This window comes from Etheostoma spectabile, chromosome 17 (genome assembly GCF_008692095.1).
Source record: "Etheostoma spectabile isolate EspeVRDwgs_2016 chromosome 17, UIUC_Espe_1.0, whole genome shotgun sequence".
Taxonomy (NCBI): Eukaryota; Metazoa; Chordata; class Actinopteri; order Perciformes; family Percidae; genus Etheostoma; species Etheostoma spectabile.
The window spans coordinates 17,437,136-17,455,342 of record NC_045749.1 but is presented as its reverse complement, the minus strand read 5'-3'; the positions used below and the strand labels follow the sequence as shown (position 1 = coordinate 17,455,342).

The window sequence follows — 18,207 nt, the reverse complement described above, 5'->3', positions numbered from 1 at the left end:
TCTAATCTGTCATTTGATGCCTTTTGGAGATTTTACCATCCTTTCTTGGCTTCTTTATGCACATTAATACAAATTTTTACCTGGGGAGCCCAAACCTTCAAGCCCCACTGTACAGAGGGCAAAGTGAAAATGGAGAAAAAGACTCAAAAGGGATCATTGTGTATAAAAACATACAGTACCTGTAAAGGCTATAGTAGTAAAGGTCTAACTCTCTTGCCAAGGTAGAATCTAAAAAGGTGGTTTGGATAATTACAACAGTCCTCTGCCTTGATGTAGTACAAAGGTAGACACAATAAAATAAACACCTGTATGGTTCTAGAGAGTTAGAGCATCAAAAGCAAATCATGTACTAAATGGTAGAGCCCCTTCTCACATGGAAAACTCATTTTAAAAGGATAGACAATGAAATGTATCTGGTCATAAAACTAAAGCAAATAATACTTTAATCTTAATTTAGATTAATTAATGGATTCTTTGTCCTGTTGTGGTGTTTTGATAGCTTTTAGTTTGATCAGAATTTGGGAAGTTACCTGCTCTTCTTGTTCTGCCATCTGTGACTTCCTCATACTGGGTTACTGGGAAGTTGAAAATATGTATATATATATTTATGCTTTCAGGATTTCGTACCGCTTTATCAAGATTTTGAGAACTTTTACACTCGAAACCTGTACATGAGGGTGCGAGACAACTGGAACCGTCCCATATGCAGCTTGCCTGGACCTGTCTTTGACCTGATGGAGAGGGTGTCTGATGACTACAACTGGACATTCAGGTACTGTATTCCAGTTATCTTGTATAGACATACTGCAGGCTTAAAACATTTACTGCTCAATTTAAGAATTTACAAATGTTTTTCCAGCTTAGTAGAGACAAGCAAGCATTTTGAACACATCTCTGGAGCTAAGAACTATACAACCAAATTTAAATCAATCTCCTGCTCTATGAACTAATGGGGAGGGATAAAAACTAAAGCACATGGGTAAATGTCATCAGCAAGGTTTTGTCAGACCTGAATTTTTGGATGCAGTTGAGATGTCTCTGTGTTGCACAGAATGGACAGCAACATTATGACATTATAAATTGGGAAAGAGGGGTAGGCACGGATTACGTTTACGTATGTTCATGTTTTAGAAGCTTTAATGTGACTTGAAAATGTAGAAATGTGCAGTCAGCGTGTCTTCTGTGGTGATAGAGTAAAGAGACACAAGGAAGGGGTTTGTAGTGTGTGCAGGTTTCCATGCGCAGTGAGAAGTAGTAGGTCACTTGATGAAATGAAGCTAATGCTTTTAAAACTCTAACGCTGATGTACTGTAAGGCTGTACACTCTTGACTGACCATGTAAACTTACCTCAAGTTGCCTTTTTGCAAGTCATGACACTCATATCATCCATATTTTCCCATTTTATTCTCTGTGGACTTACATGTGTACTTGCATAATATAGGATGGCATAATGAGTTGTGAATATTGCATTTTTTAAAAAGTACAAGGAATTAGTGATAACAGATGCCGCTAACACACAGTCACTTCTGTTTACCTAATATAAACGTTGTTAAAATTGCTCCACTGACAAAAAAACAAGTTAATGGTTAGCAATTGCATTTTAATGAATCTTGATTGCTTTTATATTATGTAATTCATTCTCTGAGTATGTGTAGAAGAAAATGAAGTATACAGGCTAAGTGATTCCTAATGTTTACATACTTGCAGGTTAACCGGGGGGACAATACACAATGTCATCAACATGGGCTCCTATAACTACCTCGGTTTTGCTGAGAACAACGCTGATTTCCTGAAAACTGTGGCAGAGAAAACGCGCCAGTATGGGGTTGGGGTTGGCAGCACACGGCAGGAAATGGGTACGTTTGTGGTCAATGTGCAGTTGTACAGGTACAAAAAAAGTGTGGCAATTGTCCTCATAAGCTATTTTCAACAGGGGCCTTAATTTGATCTTGAGCAAACAAGGTCCACTTCCTAACTCAAGTTAAAAGCATATTGTGTTGTCTCTTTGGCTTCATCTGCTTCACATTTCTTACATGTGCATCTATTTTAAAAGTCTCTGGCAGACCCTGGTGACTTTGTATAGGTCGAGTATCTAACTGGAAGTAAAACTACATCTCCCTCATCACATATGCTATCATTTATTATTTTTCTCATGAGTTATACTGCCCGCATGTTTAATTATCTTTCAGTGGCTCCAGTGTGATATGAATTATTTAGCCTTTGTTGAATTATGTACCGTTTGGGCATAAGCTGAGATCATTACGTAATGGTCCACACTGAGGAGGAGTGGGAGAAAAAGATATCATACTGGTATGTAACATTCCAAAACACCTTTGGCATTAGGCAGGATGCTAAAGGAATATACAGTATGTGATGGAAGTTTTAGAACATGGATCAGAAAGTGGGATCTGTAGCTTCAGATTAATTTTGAATGGTGTTTTATCCTCTGAACTTTTACTTGCCTTCTGATGGTGTTTAAGTGCCAGTGAGCTCACTGAACGAGGCACTCAGATTTTACTTGAGAAAAGTAGGTCCTATTCTCTCCGTCAATGCTGTTTAGTTTATGGCACCTTCTGACACCACCGTGCTGTGTAGATACTGAGGGCAGGCTAGTGGAACGTGAGCTGACATATAAGCTTAAAGCGGTGTTGAGTGGCTGTGTAAAGTTTCAGGATATCAGCAATTTCACAAGAACCGAGAAAACTAGGGGAGTTTAAGGCCATGTCATCGTTAGTTTGTTTGTCAGAGTGCAAGTACCTACACACACACACACACACACACACACACACACACACACACACACACACACACACACACACACACTCCTCGGCACCATCTATTATTCATGTTTGTGATTTATTTATGTTTATTTCTCTGTTAAAATGGGACTGTTTTTTCCCTGGGTTTGTAATCAGTGTTTCAGCTGGCTTACTGAGAGGGTTATGGAATAACAAGAATTTCTCCCATGAGACTTTATTAAGCATCCATTTTTAAAGACCCAAGTATCTCTATAGTAGCAGTGACTCCATAACCAGAGTTTTAGTTCACATGCCGCTATTTGTATTGCTGATACACATGATTTTGTTTATTGAATTTACCAGCACTCTATTTATTCCAAACAACAACGATGATGATTTAATGCACACTTCACTGGTCTGTGGTTCTCGCATCCCCTTAAAGGTTTACTGTCAAATGAATGTGATTCAAAGTTTGTTTTTAAATGTTTCATCTCTCCTTTTACATGATCAAGTTATTTTAGAAACTGCAGTTCAATTTTAGGCTTTTGGGTCAAATCCTAGAGATTATTTGTGCACAATGCCAAGATCCGTCCAGTTCAAAAGTTACCAAAAACTCTAAATAATTCTCCCACACACTGTATATTAACTGCAAGTGCAAAGAGAGAGCAATTATTTTTTTATTGAAAAGTAATTTGGAAGTAGTACAAAGTGCACTGAAAGCACACCCCGTTAATAAACTGAGAAGTCAAACATTCATGGATTTGTATTAATGGATAGCTCACTGTTCTTGCTTTTCCTTCAATCATTAACATAGTAAAGTAGATAATGATGGCATGCATTGAAATGAATGACCAAGACATAAATGCCGCTACCAAGCGTACAGTATTTCACCATAATGTGTACACAAATATACTAATGTAATAGTGCTGTTGTTAGAACTACGCCATTAATGGTACACTTCTGCTAAGACTCCAGCGATAGGGGTTTAATCCTTTCTATCAAGAAAGCAGGCTGTTTTTTCTCACCTTGTTGTAAAGCCTTTGAAGAAAAAAACGCAATTCACAGGTTTACAATGAAAGAGACACATTTTGCCTTTATTGTCCCTCCACAATAGCACTCTCGATCTTTAACTTATAGATAGCTTATATTGTCAGCAAGCTTTGAGGATTGTGATAACAGAATGGTAACCTTGGTTAATGCAGAGGGCAGGGGAGGGGACCCTGCCTAATGAGATGCATGGGACTCAAGAGCTAACTCAACTCAGCAAAGTGAATGAGATCCACTCTCTCTTACCTGTAGAATATGCAGACCTCAAGCAGTCTAATGAGGTTAGCATTTCAATAAGGTGGCCGGGCATCTATATGAGGTCACGGCTAAGCAAAATGGTCTACATAGAGAGTAAAAGCCAATGCAGCCTGATCATAAATGTTGTGCGTGCCAGCAAAACCTGTAAGCCTGAGTGGTCGAGGAAATGTACAAATTGATTTGACAGGGATCACCATAAAGACAGAGCTGCTTCACTGTATTATGGTTTTATACACATCACTTAGTCAATACTCATTTTCCATTTCCAATCCTTCCTGAAACATTCACATTTTTGAACAGCTGTATATGCTTGCTCACTATGGTCACTGATTGTTATTGATTAATGTATGACTACAATGATTAGTATCACATATATTAAAATTGATGCACTGTTTTCTTGTGGGAATTGCCTCAATGACATCACAATACCTTAATATGAGGCTTCTTTTGTATTGACGTTTATTTGATTATTTACTTTGGTAACTGATTTTATCTTGTAGCTTTTTGAAGAGATAGATATAAATGTTTAATAGAGATTTTTTTTACGGGTGTTTCTGTTGATGTTGGCAATCTTATCTTGACAGTAGTGATTTACTGTAGCACTAAAACATTCATTCACAGTTAAGACAATGGGGTAGGAGCCCTGCTGGGTCTCACTGAAGGTGGATTCTTCAGGTGGACTGTGCTTATTACATCTTATGAAGGGCTCATTGCATGGGTAGAATCTGGTCCCAGAAAATAAAAAATAAAGCCACCTTCAAACACAATGCAAGGGGATAAGGGGATTGGAGGGGGAGAGATGAGGGCCGGGGTAAACCTAATGTTTAAAAAGGAAGTGCATATAATGTGGCTACCAAGTCAAGGTGGACCCAATCCATGCACACATGATAAATTATTCAATCTGTAACCTGGCAGCCAGGTCTATTAGTCTTCTTTTTTATTGTCCTACAAAGAAACAACCACAGGGGCACTCCAGTCTACAAACAACATGTGTGGTGTTGCAATTGGCAATGTATTTTTTTTAATGTACGAACTATGTGCTCACATCTTGAAAATGATTGATTTTCATAACATCACAATGATTGCATTTCTCATATTCCCATGGGTCTTTTTTAGCCAGGTTGTTAGTGTGGGAGGGGGAAGGTAGCTCCGTACCACCTCGTCTCTCAGGGTCGGTGCGCGTCTGAATGAGAACATAGGTGGTTCTGTGAACAGTGGTTGGAAGGATTACCTTGCTCTAAAGACTGTTCCAATTGCATTTAATGACGCTTCTTATTTGAGATGCTTGTTCACTCTGTTGCCTCACAAAAAACATTTTTCAAGACTTGTGTGGTTTCTTTTTGGTTCCATCATATTCAATGACAGTTATTAGTTACATTACTAATGAGTTAGAAATATTTATAGGGATCTTTAACTTCAGTAACTACTATGGTAGAGGAAGTAAAGAGTGTGTTAAAATATATGGAACCTATATGTTCTAGTGTGCCATATATACACAACAATCCCCAGAGCCAGCAGAAATAAAATACAGTATATATGAACCTTTCACTGCCTACCTCTCTCACTGTAGATCACAATTATTACCGTAATTTGTTTTTATCAGCTGACCACAAGGGCAGTACTAAAAGCCACAGAGACACACAAAAATCCTAAACACCATGTCGGGCGAAAGATTAGTCTGATCAATGTTCTAAATGAATTCTGGTCCCCCACCTGTCACATTGGGTTATAATCCACTGTCTCAGTCCCAAAATGTGCTACAGAACAAGTTTAGACTTTGCCTTGATAGTGCCTGGGATGAAAAATGGTAGTTGAACTAAATTACAAATTTACCACACCTCGAATCTCTATAAATCTCTTCAAATATGTGAGAGTGAGAGGGGCTGATGCTGTCTATGTTGGTAATTCAGGCTGTTGCATGTGGGTCTCTTGCTTTTTTTTATCAGGAGGCATTCATCTCTGTCAAAGCTTGCTTGTGTGGATGGAGGACAACTAGAAAATTAACCAACAGGTACAGTGATTTCTCAGGGTGAGTTATCCTTTTGTGATTTCTGTCTTGTAGGTAACCTGGGCATCCATGAAGAGCTGGAGCAACTGGTGGCCAATTTCCTCCAAGTAGAGTCCGCCATGACCTTTGGAATGGGTTTCGCCACCAACTCGATGAACATTCCAGCACTTGTTGGCAAGGTTTGTTATTTTACACACTAAATGCCACACAATGTATATAGGAAACCCAACTACAGTATAAATGGGTGTCATTTTTACAGCGCAGCGGAAATTAATCTAATTAGCCTAGCTTTTGTTCCTTTCTCACATATGGCCTAAATTAATGAATAACAGTCAACTAAACTCAGCTGTGATCAACTCCTGACCCACCCCCTTTAATTAAAATCATAATTACACATTACAGTAGCCAGGAGGACAAGGCCCTGGGCATGCATAGCTGCTTTCAGTCACATAGACAAGGAAGGGCAGGTTTTGTTAAGAGCATAACTTAAGGGTATGATCACCCATACTCTGGCCTGTTGGCCCACCAGCCTGGCTCACACACACAGCCATGGGTTGCCAAGGGCAACCCACAGCATGAATATCTGTGATTGGACTAGACAGGAGGAAGGGGAGGTTGACTGTTTAAGTGATGAGAACAGGGTCGTTTATGCAGCTCAAGAGGTGTAGCAGCCCTTTAGGCTGGGGGGTCAACCCCCACTGCCAACTCTATCCTACAGGGACAGGCCATGTCAGGACAGGCCTCGCTGTGCAGGCAGAGCTACATTAGAGAGACAGCTGCTGGTAGACTCGGGACCAGGCCAGCTGGACCCTGGGCCAAACCCAGTGTATCCATCACTCAGAGACGGTGTCAACATACCCTGTATAAGCGCTTATTCAAACTAATGCAGTCAAATGCTCAGAGCTTCAGTGTTAAATATGATAATGTTCTGGGGAGAATTTCGGGGAACAGCTGAATTAATTTGCATGCTGATATTTATGGAATGTAAAGTACCATATTCTCCATAATTAAATTTGTGATGTGTCTTGCGGTCGAAACTTCATCAGACATGAAAGAAATTACTAATGTGTGGAGTGCATACAGCTATTATCATCATACACAGAGGACCTAGACATAGAGGATTATGATTGAGCAAGACGAGTAGGCTGACAAGCAACAACTACTATACAGCACCTTCTGCAATGACACACTACACAGCAACAAAACATATTGTTTACAATACATAGAAAAACAAGCAATCTCTCAGAAATCGGATAGGATTGTATGGGTGGGTAGCACACACTGCTATGATTATCGTCTGTATACGGTTATACTGATGATAGTGTTTGCAAACTAATTAATTTCTTCTGCACCCAAGGGAGAATCTAATTGGCCTTCTCACTACGTAGAAACCACTAAATCTGATACGACATCATACACAGTCTATGCAAATGTCATATTATAAATAATTAAAGATTACTACCAAATAATCAGTGTAATGTATAAACAAGAATATTGTGGAGTTTGTAAGACATTTTTGATTTTAAAGCTGTAGGAACTTGTGATTCAGCGATTACACTGAAATAAAAAAAAAGATTTCTTTAGGAAATTTTAAATAAAATATTTTCTTTCTGCTCATTTCCAGGGTTGTTTGATACTGAGTGATGAGCTCAATCACACATCTCTCATCTTAGGGGCCAGACTGTCAGGGGCTGTAATCCGGGTGTTCAATCACAACAGTAAGTCCAGTAACTCTTTTGCTTGAACATACTGTAAATCATAATGCTTCTGCCTTACAACAACTCAATAAAAACATTATTTACTGTAATTTATGAAATGTGTGTTGTTTCAGTTTGCCAATATCTTTGGTGGTTAACATTCATTGCACCTGTCAAACATTGTTGATAACACTGTAATGAATTCTTTCCTTAGATTATTGGTTGAAGTTTGCTCAGTCAGCTACCACCTTTTCTCATTTGTATCTCATCTATTCATTCAACACTGTTCCCGCTGTGAGGAAACACATTACTTTCCTGTGCGGTACAGGATTTGCCTTAGGAAAGACCTACTTAACATTCTGTGTTTAGAGCAGCAAATGTAAAAGCTTTAATGAAATGGGTTCAGTTTACAGTCACATCTGTGTTTTATCCATGAGCAGCAAAACAGTTTAGTTTATTATACAAAGAGTATTTTTATGAAAATGTCATCATACTTAAACTCAATGCTTTCGATTCTATTGTCAAATTAAATCTTGTCAATAGATGAAAAGGCGGAATTATTAGGGTTGCATGATGCGACATTCACCGTGCTTGCAGTGGGAGCATCCACTGCTTCTTTCCGGATACTGGACAAATGAGACAGTCCTCTGGCAGCAAATGTGTCCTGACAGGTACAAGCAGAGTCAGTTATGGGTCTTCCAAGCAGATCCCAGAGGCCTGTCTAAAGGCAAAGAGCCCTCAGGCACCTGAGTAGCTGACCCCTCCCTTCCTTTATACCTCCACTACCAGAGGAGGTATACTACTTTTTTTATTAGCACAGGGCCAACATTTACTAAGAGGGTTGTACCAATCAACTCAGCCACACGAACAATAATATTTATTGTAGCAGTCGTCTATAATGTCTGAGATCCGTTGTTTGGGGTATTTGAAAAGTTTCAGTGGTGTAACATGGAATGATAGAATTTCCTACCAGAGAGTAGATTAACTAGTTTGTCCAGTCTGGCATTGTGAGGCTTTGTGTTCAGTGGGTCAGTGCAAAGATAATACAACATTTTGTGGATATCCACAATAGTATGCACGTTTCTTGTGTCTCATATCAGACCATGACTTATCGCAAATCAGTGCTTAGTTGTGAAATAATCTCTTCCTCATTCTTGTCTGGTCACACAGCAAGTTATTGTTAATGGTTTCCTCAATGTTGATATTTGTAACTTGAGATGTACTCTGTTTTGTTTAGCTTTGGGGTGTGCTTTTCTTTGTTAACCAAAGAGCATTGGCTGTCTCTTCAGTAAACCTGTTTTTGTGCTGAGGGAGCAATATTGATCATCTATGACAAATAATTTGCTACAGGTTCACTTGCTGCTCCGGTGGGAATGGTTGGATTGTGGAAATACTTTGAATAATGCTTCTTTATAAACCACAGCTATTCAATACTGCCATCTGCTGGTTTGCGGCCGAGGATCATTAATAGTGTAAACACTACCTGTAATAAACTCTAAATGCCACTGGGAAGTTATTTAGCTGGAGCCAAAATTCCCATCCTAATTTTAAGCAACCCTGCAGACTGCCCTGAAAAGGTAAAACGTACAAAAATACATTTGGTAAAACTCATATTTAGCTCAGTTAGTAATCCTCCCTGATACATACATTGCAGGTGTTCATTCCCATCAGACTGCACACTTGCTGTGTGTAGTTTGTGGAAGGTGTTCCGGGCAGATAAAGTAGTTCCATGTGTACTCTGTGAGATGCCATGCCCTGTGGAAATTATTATTCTACTTGCTGTTGTTTGCTTTTAGTTGTAGTTATTTGCACGCTATGATGTGTATGTGATTTCATTGTACAAGCCTAAACTATACTTGCCAACATTGTTATATGTTATGTAATTGTTTTTTTCGTGTGTGTGTGTGTGTGTGTGTGTGTGTGTGTGTGTGTGTGTGTGTGTGTGTGGTGTGTGTGTGTGTGTGTGTGTGTGTGTGTGTGTGTGTGTGTGTGTGTGTGTGTGTGTGTGTGTGTGTGTGTGTGTGTGTGTGTGTGTGTGTGTGTGTGTTGTGTGTGGGTTTTGGGGGTGTGGGATCAAACATGCCACAGTCTGGAAAAGATGCTAAGAGAGGCAGTTTCCTCAGGGCACCACGACCCACAGGCCCTGGAAGAAGATCCTCATCATGGTGGAAGGCATCTATAGGTCCGCCTTTTATTATACCGCCCACAGACACACTAGTGTAGTCGCTCTCTCACAGATGCATATTTTGCGTCAGTTGAGCTGTTGTATCAATCTTTGTAAGTATAGGCTTCCAGGGGGTCTTCTGCAAAGTTGTGTACAGCCAGACTCAGGTAGAAGTCTTATTAAATTGTAACCTGAGGAGAGCTTTCAGCCTGTGTTTAGCAGTCCCTGAAATGGTCTCTTTTCCAATTGCTTCCCTCTCTACCCTTGAATAATATTGTGTGTGTCTCTCTCTCTCTCTCTCTCTCTCTCTCTCTCTCTCTCTCTCTCTCTCTCTCTCTCTCTCTCTCTCTCTCTCTCAGCAGTAAGCTATCCTGAATCTTAGTGACCCTCTCCATCTGCTCATTAGCTCAAAATCAAGGCCAAATGGAGCCACAGAGATTGACTTGGCTACACCCCCAGCTCCAACTGTTTATCATGGCCATTTTCCTTTCTCCTTTCTTTCCTCTTTTTACCCTCAATTGCGCCCTTACATTGCACACTTTCTGAACTAATACATGACGGATTTACACAGTCTGTCAGCTGTGAAGTTTACTTTAATGACAATCCTCTTTTGAAATAACCAGGAAAATCTTGAACATGGCCATCACTTGGTATCAATATAACTATTGGTTCCATAACAATCCTGGTATTTTAAGAGACAACTTAATTGCATGTAATCAGACTGGCTTTATCTGATAGTAATGTCTCATGTCAGGCTCAGACATTAAAATAATGGCGCCTTTCGTTATGGCATTGAAAGAACTAATGCTCCATCTATCGCCTCCCTGTAACATCAAAAGGCTTAGATTAAGAGTAAGCATGCTTAGCTATATCCTGGCCCTGCCTTTGATGTCCACATCGGCCCTGGTGAAACCCTGTCTAGTGTCATTTGGGCTGCAGACGTTCTCAGCCATAGCAAGGATAGCAGGTCTGGGATTGTTCTATTTTTTTTTTTTACCAGCCATATACTCACCCATGCTGTCTGTGTGTAGCCTTAAAAGGCTTGCATCCGTGGGAAAGAAGATATGGGAGAGAGGTGGGAGTAAAGTGAAAGAGGCCAGCAGAAAGATTTGTGGAAGATTGGAGCATGTCAAATTATGTGATATGCATTTACCCATGTACAGATGCTCTGCAAGCGATAAAGTGAGGTCGAGGTCAGATTATCAATCCCTTTAAGAGTTTGGTGTATAATTGATCAAATGTGTGGGTCCCATCTCATACCTTTTTTTAACTGATGTGATTCTCGTGTCATTAGCATGGAGGGCTCGGTAGTGCGACTTCCTGAGATCATTGCTCTGAAGAAGAAGTATAAAGCGTATCTGTACCTGGACGAGGCCCACAGTATCGGAGCAGTAGGACCTACTGGGAGGGGTGTGACCGAGCTGTATAATGTGAACCCATCCGATGTGGATGTGATGATGGGCACCTTCACCAAGAGCTTTGGAGCTGCTGGAGGCTATATCGCAGGGAAAAAGGTAAATGTGGATTTCTGTTTCAGCTTTCCCTGCTTTCATTTCATTGTTTGTTGTCAATATTTAAATACTGTTATCCCAGTATTTATAATTCTAATTTTCTTTCTTTCTTTTTTTTTAAATTAATTTATTTATTCTAGTATGTGTATACATATGATCACCTAATTTTTGTTCAGAAAATTTCATTATATTTATTGACTTTTTGAATACTTTCCTGACATTGTTTTTGACAACCTGACAACCATTATCTGTGTACAGTAACAACATTAACCTATTTGGCTCCAAAGCAGGTTATAGCACATCATACACAACATTTTCTAGTATTATTTTACCCAGATCTGTGTTTTTAAAGACGTGCGGGACTCAATCATACACACTCCATCACACCCCCCCCTTTCTCGTAGCTCTCATGTGTCCAACAAATGTTCGCCAGGCTGTGACTCCGGGCCTTTGTAATTCTTTTTTACTCCATTAAAAAGTACACTTTAGTACATAACCACACTGGTTTTGAGGCAGTTGATTAGAAAGCAACAGAGGAAACGACCATGTTGCTTGAATTAGGTATTCAGAGACGGACCCTTCCTGCCGTTGCCTTTATGTTGGCTCAGCCCTTCTCTGCCATAATAAGAAGGTAAAGCTGGCTGAGTGCCAGCCCCTTCTTGTGGCAGGCGTCGGAACTGCGCTCCAGATTTAACAGGATGACTTTTAACAAGCATGATAATGTTTGAAGTAAGCACACTCTGCCTGGTTTGACAGCTGGCTGTAGTAAACTCCTGAAAGAAACCGGCAGGAAAAGAGAGAGAAATCCTTTATATTTGACGTATTTGTTGTTGTGGTGAAATCCCTCAAATCCTACATTAATTGGATTCGGGTTGACCGACAAGACTGCAGACGTGTTCTAGAAAACTGTCATGCTATTGCTATTTTATGAGCGTACCAAAAATAAATACCCACAATAAATACCCTCCAAGTTCCTTTTAATTCACTTCAACCTTACATATACATACGAGGCTTTAGTCATTAACCCTTTACTCAAAACCTGGATTGTACTAAGTTATTAAATACATCCGTTAAAGGACCACGTATGTGTTGTTCTGGCACCACTACTACCCTGTGGCATTGTGGACATGTATCAACACACCAGTATTGTGGCCACCTTGTGGCTGAGGAAACACTCTGAGCTGTCACTCCGCAGATGTGAGATGGATTTCGGACATGTTCTCTTTACTGGTTTATCTTGGTTGCACCAAAATCCTGCGGGGGCCCTAAAGCGGTGCCTTGAATGAAAACAGATGTCAGGTTGTTTCAGGGTTCTCATCCTACATTTGAGCATTTCCCCTGAAATCCCCTCCCCTTGTGCGTGCGCGCGTGCGTGCGTGTGTGTGTGTGTGTGTGTGAGTGTGTGAGGAAGCCGCCGCCCAATGGGGACAGATGGCGGTGAGTGGAAATGGTGGCCAGACAGCATCTCCGGCAACGTGTCATCACCCCGCTCCCGCTGGCCACCGAGCAGCCACTGAGCAGCAGCCCATCACAGCTCCAGGCCCGGCTCCCAACCTCAGACCACTTACACACAAGTGCTCTAGCGCTCTCGGGACCCATGACCAGATTAGTTTCCTGAAATCCTGCTCTTCTCTTGACAACCACTAGCAGAATGAATCTCCTGCTGACATTTAGGAATAATGAGCATGGCAGTCCTCATTCTGGCTCATTTCAGCATCGGTTCTTTCTCATATTAGTGTGTTGGCTACCTCACAGTGGAGAGCAGGAAAGGTTCCAGAGCTACTTTACAGTCAATGCCAAGATAGTCATAATGACAGCCATGACTTACGGTATTTTATTTGATTCTCAGGTGTTGTCTATACATGAGCATGCTCTAGTGGTGCTTTAATAAAAGTGCAAAGTGCGTTTGTTTTATAACAAGTAACTGAAATGAACAGCTTATTTCTGTAAATACAAATACAATCAGATTTTATAACAAAAATGTATCATAAACAAACTGTATGCTATCTCTGCTGATGATCTGTGTGACACTGTGTCCTATGTTGCAGGAGCTGGTGGACTACCTGCGCAGTCATTCCCACAGTGCGGTATACGCCACGGCCATGTCCCCTCCTGTCACTGAGCAGATCATACGTGCCATGAAGTGCATCATGGGAAAAGACAAGAGCACAGAGGGTGAGTGTCTGAACTCACTGCGGCTCCCACCAGTGAACCCTCAATTTCAGTCTTATTATCCACATGCTCGTCAAACCTGATGTTCTTTACACCGACAAATATTGTGTCTGGCTTGTAAAGAGTTTTACACCTTAATATAATTTTTTATGGAAACAATAGCAAACCAAATCCAGAGGACAGTACCAACGTTAACATTAGGAGTAAATCCAGACCTGCAGGAAAAGACAAACAGCTGCTTGGTCAGAAAATGTGGTAACAATTACAGGGGTCTGCAGTGGTAGGAAGAGGGGGGGACATGCAGTCCCTGAGCACACGTGACCATAACGTGGAGGAAATCATTTTCATGTGTGTGTGGGGAGGCGCACTGTACCTCTGAAAAGTTTCTGCTTTAATAGCATCAGACACTCGGGCAGGAAAGTAGTCATTACCAGAACTGTTGCAATACTTCCACAGCAGTTTTTCTTGAGTTATTGTAGTTGTGGTAGTAGTTTTAATAGAAGGAGTATAAGTGAGAGTTAGTACATGTGGTAGGCAAATGCCAGATAGTTATACCCAAATCTTTAGGTCTTCAAGTCTTCACCATAGGGTAAAAATACACTACATGTCTGTCATAGGGTGCTGTAATGGGTTAATCACTACAAGGACTAAAGGCAGTGTCTCATGGTTGAGGTGTATTGCAGTTTCATGCAGAGATGGGTAACTTTCTCATCTGGCCCTGAACCAGGCGCGCTTTGCATCTGACGTAGCCCAGCAAAATAGCTGTTGTGGAAAAAATTAGTCTTGACCTGTCTAATAGAGCAGGCAACACAGCAAACAGCTCAGTCTTTCCAACATCTATCACAACACTAGAAACGCCCACTGTGACAAGAAATGGCATACATTCTTTGCTTTAAACGCCTGGTAGGTTCTTATTCCTTCCTTCTCTCCGTCCTCCTCTGCCCCCTCACCTTTCTCGTCGATGTTGAATTTTGCACTTTAAAGCAAACTGGTGGCAACAGCTCTGAAACAGGGAAACTCTGACAGGCAGCAACATCCACACATTCTCACCTACTCCTATGATTTCGGAGTCTGGCTGCAGGTTTTTGACCTCTATGCCCTCTATCTTAGCAGAGAGGAACAATTTACAAAATGGGAGGCCTGTGCTTTTTGGCAGATGCCTGAATGTTATGTTTTTTCCTCCCTCTCTCTTTCTCCTTCTCTGCTGTGATAAGGGGATTTAAAGTGCTCTCGTACATTCCCATAAACAAACTGCCAATCTGTTCCCAGGTAATCAGAGGGAAACAGAGCTTTGTTCCAAGGCTGAGCCATGCCAAACTCTGCTTCAGTCACGGAGCACCAGGCTCCCCAGTGACTCACGTCACTTGGAAACACAGGGGGTTAGCAGGGCAGGCCGCCTCTGCTGTCTTTGATTTGTTTTCTAATACATTTATCAGAAATACATGTTATACCTCAGCATTATTTGTATTCCATTTCAGCCATGGCTACGCTTCAGTGGCAGTCCACAGTCACTTATTTTGTGTGAAATCCATCGTATCCAATTTACAAACCGGCATATTGGCAACGTGCAAGTGCATATACCATGCCGTCAGACAGACAAAACTGAACCATCTGCTGCCACAGCTGAGTTGTAATCATGAGCAAGTTCATAATGGAGCTTGCAATGGCCCAGATGGAGGTGTAGGACTTGGAAAGAGAACTCCCACATTAGCTACTGCTGACAGGTGATGTCCCTCCCTGCATGGGACAGGAGAAATATGCGTAACAAAGCAATGAGTTTTTGATTTACTCGTGTGCATCTGGTGGTGTCCTTGTTTTAATTGTAGGCATTAGACGGATCCAGAAACTGGCAGAGAACACCAGATACTTCAGGGCCAGACTGAAAGAGATGGGCTTCATCATCTACGGGAACGATGACTCACCTGTGGTTCCAATCCTGCTCTACATGCCAGGCAAAGTGGTGTAAGTACACTTGAACTCTCACAAAAAACGCTTATTTTTTTTGTATAGAACTTATTTTCAAACAATAAATATCAACTTCACTATCCCTTGTTGTAACAAGCATTTTCAGGTCAGCTCAGTGTGTATCATCTCTAAGTGATTTGGATGGCTGCCATATTTCCATGAAGCAGTAGTGTAGACTGTGTCTGTGGAGACTGGGTTTCTGTTACCACGTAAGAGGCAACATCAGATATAGATTATGTATAACCCAGGATTGTTTGAGCCCCACTGGTATAACAATAACAATGATACATATACATTTTTGCAACAATGTTATAAAAGTAGCTGTAGCTACTCTACTATATATCAAATTCACTTCTGCCCATTTATTTGCTATCCTTTTTGGATTGCCGTTGTCCTAATGACATATATTAGATCCTAAAGATGCTGGTGTTTGATTGAGGCTCTGCTCTAACGTCTGTACGAAGCACTGCACACACATCAACGATCCTCTAAAATACACAGAACTGTCAAAGTTTGCGGTGTCAGATTCACGTAACCATTTTCAGAGCACATTTTAATGTTTGAATTCTCCAGACTGTCCACTTTGCCACAAAATAAAGCGGTATTCACCAATGAACTCATTAAAGTAAAAGTTAAGTTCTAGCCCTTCAAAATTGTTAAGTATGTGTTCTTTTTGATTTATCGATACCACACATCCCAACTATATAACTGCGGATTTGGAGGGCCTAGAAGGAGCGACATTCCCCATGATTTTGAGCGGCAAATGCTCCCTCATGCTGAGTTTGCTTGGGGCGTCACTGCACATTTTGGAGACTTCAAACCTTAAAAATGTGAGAAATGTGAAATAGGTTGTTTAACACTGGTAAAGTGAAATATGAGGTTCAGAAAATGATGAATGCAGAAATTGGATTTTCTTACTTGCACACTTTAGGTGTGTACATTTTTGAAGCAGTCATCTGTGTACTATAATATATAAAAACTGGTAGTTGTTTCTTTTTGTGTTGTTGACCAGGGCTTTCGCTCGAGAAATGCTGGAGAGGAAAATCGGTGTAGTGGTAGTCGGCTTTCCAGCAACGCCGATTACAGAGGCCCGAGCTCGCTTCTGTCTGTCTGCAGCACACACCAGAGCCATGCTAAATCAGGTACACACACACACACACACACACACACACACACACACACACACACACACACACACACACACACACACACACATGGAATTCCTTTTTGGGGCTTTAAAGCAACATATACACACACATGTTCTGAGACTTTTCCTTTGTCCTCAGGTGCTGCACCATATGAACGAGGTGGGAGACCATCTCTGTCTGAAGTTCTCACGACTGAAATATTCCTCTTGTCCAAACCTCCATGATGACACAGACTTTGAGCTGCCCAGTTAATAGGACCCTTGACACCTTCATCTCACAGTGTCAAAATTAAGTCTGGTGTCCATGCCACAGCAGACACAAACACACAACTTAAAGCAAGAAGAGGGGCCAAATGTTTAGCAGCTGCATTTTATACGTTTGTAAAACATTATGATTACTTGTACATCTTAACGAGACTCTACATGAACTATTTAAAATGCTTTACTTCTGAATACATTTATATGCGAATACACATTAAATTATTGCACAAGCGAGTTGGATTGTACGGTGTACAGTAAAATAGCTTGAGTCACAAACTGTTAGAGTTGTTGAGAGAACTTTTTTTACACGGTTATTCTATTTCCGCATGTCTGTGCATTGGACATTGAAAACATTTTATGGAGGAGGTTTTTGCTTCTCATAATTTGATATCCGCCACCATTTATTACAAATGCTGGTTGTGGTGGTTATTAGTATATGATGCACACGCTCTACAAAATTGATGTAAGAAGTCCTATTCATTTCCTGAACATGAAGTGATGGAAGTAATGGAAAAGGCATTTGTAGTTTGAAGTTTTTCCCCACGGTATACTGCTGCGTTGCTAAAGTGTTGAGGTTATTTTTTATTTTTTTTCAAATAAAACACAAAAACTGCACATGAAAACTTCCTGAAAGGATTTTGGAATAGAAAGGTAGATTAATTGTTCAGATGACAGGCTTCTTAAAGAACCACACCTGCTCTTTGGAACAGTTAATTTCCTGACAACACGTTTATTCACATTACTCAAGGCTGAACATATTAGGCAAAAGATGAGCGAGATGCCTTATGTTGCGTTCCATTGTGTACTGTTTTTATAAAAACTTTCCTCAGTTTAACACCACTTTCATCTCCACAGCCAATGATAATCCTGTAAATAGTAGATCGTGACGCAATTACTTAATTGAGTTAAATCTCAACAACCTCTGTGCAGAACAAAAAACGGTGTCATGGCAAGTTTTGTGGCGAGACTGCTCATATTCACCGAGTCTTAACGGCTTAATTGTTGTTTTAAAGACTTGCTCTTCTCTTTCACACACAGACTGCGTAACAGTTGTGAAGGTAAGCATGCAGAGTATGCAGCACATGAGCCAACACAAATCTAACCTAGCAATTAGCGCTGAACTCTAAATTCTCGTGGTATGGGGTAATCATTTGATTAACACAGGAAGGATTATACATAGATGATAAATGTGTTTTCACAATGTGTCAGATCGGGTCTAGTCGACACTTGTTTGTCCT

The 18,207-nt window shown here is 40.7% G+C and overlaps 1 protein-coding gene across 1 annotated transcript in view; it reads left to right on the top strand.

The window, feature by feature from the left end:
* The window catches only part of sptlc3 (serine palmitoyltransferase, long chain base subunit 3), a 21,530-nt gene extending 4,331 nt beyond the window's left edge, over nt 1-17,199 (top strand). The window contains 11 exon segments of the mRNA XM_032540573.1: nt 618-772; nt 1,709-1,857; nt 6,107-6,231; nt 7,677-7,772; nt 9,830-9,876; nt 9,878-9,931; nt 11,208-11,427; nt 13,473-13,599; nt 15,423-15,558; nt 16,574-16,703; nt 16,848-17,199. Of these exon segments, the coding sequence (XP_032396464.1) occupies nt 618-772; nt 1,709-1,857; nt 6,107-6,231; nt 7,677-7,772; nt 9,830-9,876; nt 9,878-9,931; nt 11,208-11,427; nt 13,473-13,599; nt 15,423-15,558; nt 16,574-16,703; nt 16,848-16,961 (1,353 nt within the window). The 3' untranslated portion in view covers nt 16,962-17,199.
* Nucleotides 17,200-18,207: the final 1,008 nt, after the last annotated feature.